This window comes from Miscanthus floridulus, chromosome 4 (assembly GCF_019320115.1).
Source record: "Miscanthus floridulus cultivar M001 chromosome 4, ASM1932011v1, whole genome shotgun sequence".
Taxonomy (NCBI): domain Eukaryota; kingdom Viridiplantae; phylum Streptophyta; class Magnoliopsida; order Poales; family Poaceae; genus Miscanthus; species Miscanthus floridulus.
The window spans coordinates 101,432,738-101,436,740 of NC_089583.1; the positions used below are offsets into that span (position 1 = coordinate 101,432,738).

Consider the following 4,003-nt stretch of genomic DNA (forward strand, 5'->3'; position numbering starts at 1 on the left):
GGTAACTACTAAGCAGTTCCGTTTGGTACAGTGATTATTTGGATCCATTTCGGGCTTATTCGGTTCCTCTGGATTTGAGGCCCTGGAAAACCGAACGAAGTCTTCATCAGATTGCTTCAGCTCATCCGTCCTGTCCTATATATACGTACGGCTACATGATTTAATTTGGCTAATTAATATTAATATAATAATTCATATTACTATAATTTGCTGCAATTAATCTCTATATAATATAATATAATATAATATAATATAATATAGATGATGTCAACCTCATGCAGATCGAGCAGAGCAGTTGGCAGACGACGACACGGGCCCTAGCTTTGGCGCGTCGTCGTCGTCGATCGGGCGGGCGGGCCGGCCGGCCGGCCGGTAAAATCGCCGTGAAAGGACGGCGGTGTCGCGCGCGTGTGACCCCGCCACCGGGCAGACATGTCCAGTCGAGCAGTTGGCATGGTCGGTCCGGCCAGCTCTCCGGATTCACGCTTTCAAATGCCACATGAAACCCTTGTCGTCGTCCTGCTTCAATTCAATCCTAGCTTTCTCGCACACAGGCATCGTGTACTACTGGTAGGTGTACACACGGATACCCTATCCTAGCTTGGTTTTGGCTTGGAGATCAGCTGCGTGCTGCATTATATTTTCGGAGTAGTGCAATAATCATCTCATCTATCATCTATTTTCGACCGAGGAAGATTCTATTAGAAGCAAAATAACGACACAAAGTATTGAAAAGTTTTTTCCGACCTCTTAACTGAAAAAGCATATACAGTCATAAAAACACACTACTGCAAAAACCAGTTTAAAACCAGTTTTCTGAGGCGGACAAAAAAATATTATTCAAGACGGCATTGGTGTCTGCCTCTTTCTCTTCACGTCTATTAATCTGAGCATACACACAAGTGCACTACAGTACCTGCCTTTGTTAGTAAAATATATATATATATATATATATATATATATATACAGCCCACTATCGAGGCCGTTGTTGACCCCGACACACAGATCCGCTATCGAGTCTGTCGCCCGCTGTGCAAATCCGGTGTCGAACATATGCCCGAAGACGTTGCAGTTGCTCTAGATCTCCTTCTGGTTCTGGTGCACCTTGGGGTGCTCTAGATGTCCTCCTAGATGCCCAAATTTGAAGCCATGCAGATATCCATCCGAGACCAACAGGTGTTTCTTCTAGTCTCCCCTTCATTCCTGCATCCCCTTGCTATGGATCTAGCGCCCACTACCAAGCCATGGCTGCCTCCCAGTTGTCTAGGGAGTAGAAGTGCACCATCCTATCGGCACTGTGGGCGGGCCTGAGGAGCTTGAAGCACGTTGTGGTTAGGAAAGCGGTGCACGGAATGTATGGCATGGCGGATGAACGGCGCTAGCTCTGGCTCTAGAGTAAGGATCACAAGGACTGGGAGGTCGTGGGAGACGCATGAATGGATGAAGTTCAAGCAGGGACGTCATCCGCCTTGGGCACCATGCTCTTAGATGTCATCCCTGCCGGATCGGGTCCACCAGTAGGGAAAGGAAAGATGCAGAACGACGGAGCAGCAGCGGTGCAGAGAAGTGTGTGGTGAATCCGACAGTCTCGCGTCGGGGTGGGGGCAGAAGTGACATAGGAGGAGGGAGAGAATAGAGAAGTGTGTAGCGGCGGGTGTAGAGGGAGACAAGTGGTGTCGGGGACCAATACTGGGGTACCCAAAGAGGATGAGCTAATGACAATCAACATTGACTAATCCGAGCAGTCAAGAGCGCGACTACAGCTCCAACCGATCTCACGGTGCACAAGCTCTGCTTCTTCCGATGTAACCCGTGGTCTTGACGGGCTATACCGGAGGATTCACATCAAGAACAGCGTCGGACGTACCGCACGTCAGTTCACTACGACGTTCGCCAGGACGGAGTGGAGCGCCATGACCAGCATATGATGCCTGCGCATGGCGCTAGTGACGGACAGGACCGCGATGCGAAGCCGTCCCTGTTGACATATACAGGGTTGGTGGGACCCGCATGAAGGAGAAAGACCCGGCGATCCTGAAGGCCTTCGGTTCTCTCTATCTCGCTCTTCTTTTTCCTCCATTATAACCCATGCTTTCCTTTGGCCTATAAAAGGGAAAACAGGGCATCCCATAAGGGGCTTCGCAATACATCACATCGATTTAGGCTAGATCCAATCTAACCATCATGAACCCATCGAACCCCGAACACATGGCTGAGTAGCAACCGAGCTCTCTCAGCACTCGTTCACTCCTTTCACCAGAGACTTGGGGCATGTCCCTCTCTCACCCATTTGTAACCCATACTACGAACTTTCAGTGCTAGTAACACGAGCAGCAGCAACGAACTGGACGTAGGGACATTCTGCCCGAACCAGTATAAACCTCGTGTCATCTAAGAACACAATGTGGCCGAGTATGAGGCGCTCATCAATAGCCTATGCATCACCATCGAGTTGGGTATCCGACTTCTCGACGTCCAGGGCGACTCCTAGCTGGTCATCGACCAAGTCATGGAGTCGAGCTGCCACAATGCCAAGATGGCTGCATATTGCCGAGAACTCCGCCAGCTAGAGGCCAAGTTCGATGGTCTTGAGCTCAACCACATCCCAAGGCGTCTCAACGAGCTGGCCAATGTGCTGGCGAAAGTGGCGTCCAGCCGAGAGCCAGTGCTAATGGGCATCTTCACCAGCGATCAGCATAAGCCCTCGGTCCACTACGAGGAGCCGGAACAAGCCGGTGATGGGTCGCCAGCCCTGGGCTCAGGGGCTAACCAGCCGTTGGCTCCATCCGACCCCGAGGTCATGGAGCTTGACAAAGATCCAGCGACAAAGCCTAACCCTCTAGACGACTGGAGGACACCTTACCTCGACTACCTCCTCTGTGAGGCACTGCTGACGGATAAGATGGAGGCTCGGCGGCTTGCGTGTCACGCCAAGTCCTTTGCCATTGTTGATGGCGAACTCTACAGGCGGAGCCACACTGGGATCCTGCAGCGCTGCATCCGCATCAAGCAAGGGAAGTAGTTGCTAAGTGATATCCATGATGGGGTCAGCGGTCACCATGCCGCGTCTAGAACCCTGGTCAGAAATGCATTCCGACAAGGCTTCTACTGGCCGACCGTGGTAGCCAACGCTGAACATATTGTGCGCACCTGCGAAGGGTGTTAGTACTACGCCCGGTAGACCCACCTGCCGGCCCAAGCACTCTAGACTATCCCCATCATGTGGCCATTCGCGGTCTGGGGGCTCGATCTAGTCGGATCTCTCAAGAGGGCGCCTAGGGGCTATACGCACTTGCTTGTCACCGTAGACAAGTTCATGAAGTGGGTAGAGGCTCGACCGATCTCCTCAATCAAGTCTAAGCAAGCCACGCTATTCTTCCTCGACATCGTCCATCGTTTTAGGGTCCCAAACTCCATTATCACGGACAATGGTATGCAATTCACTGAAAATAAGTTCCTCCGATTCGGCGATGAATACCACATCTATGTCGATTGGGTCGCCGTGGCGCATCCTCACACTAACGGGCAGGTCGAGTGCGCGAACGACATGATCCTACAAGGTCTCAAGCCTAGGATCTTCAACCGGTTGAACAAATTTTGATGATGATGGGTTGTAGAACTTCCCGCGGTGCTCTGGATCCTAAGGATGACCCCTAGCCAGGCCACCAACTACACACCGTTCTTCATGGTCTATGGTTCTGAGGCTATCCTCCTGACCGGCCTCGACTATGGAGCGCCAAGGGTTAGGGTGTAGGACGAAGAGGGAGCCGAGGTGTCCCTTGAAGATGCCATGGACCAGCTAGACGAAGCGCGTGACGTCGCCCTCCTCTGCTCGGCCAAATACCAACAAGAGTTGCGCCGATACCACAGCCATCGAGTTCGGGATCAGGCCTTCAACGTCGGGGACCTAGTGCTCTACCTCGTCCAGAGCAATAGGAACCACCACAAGCTCTCTCAGCCTTGGGATGGCCGTACGTCATCATGGAGGTGCTCCGACAGGGCG

At 52.1% G+C, this 4,003-nt stretch overlaps 1 protein-coding gene across 1 annotated transcript; it reads left to right on the forward strand.

Annotated features, from left to right (window-relative positions):
- The first annotated feature begins 2,536 nt into the window (after positions 1 to 2,536).
- Positions 2,537 to 3,022, forward strand: LOC136548936 (uncharacterized). Its single transcript, XM_066540288.1, has one exon. The coding sequence runs from the start codon at positions 2,537 to 2,539 to the stop codon at positions 3,020 to 3,022; it is 486 nt and encodes a 161-aa protein (XP_066396385.1).
- Positions 3,023 to 4,003: the final 981 nt, after the last annotated feature.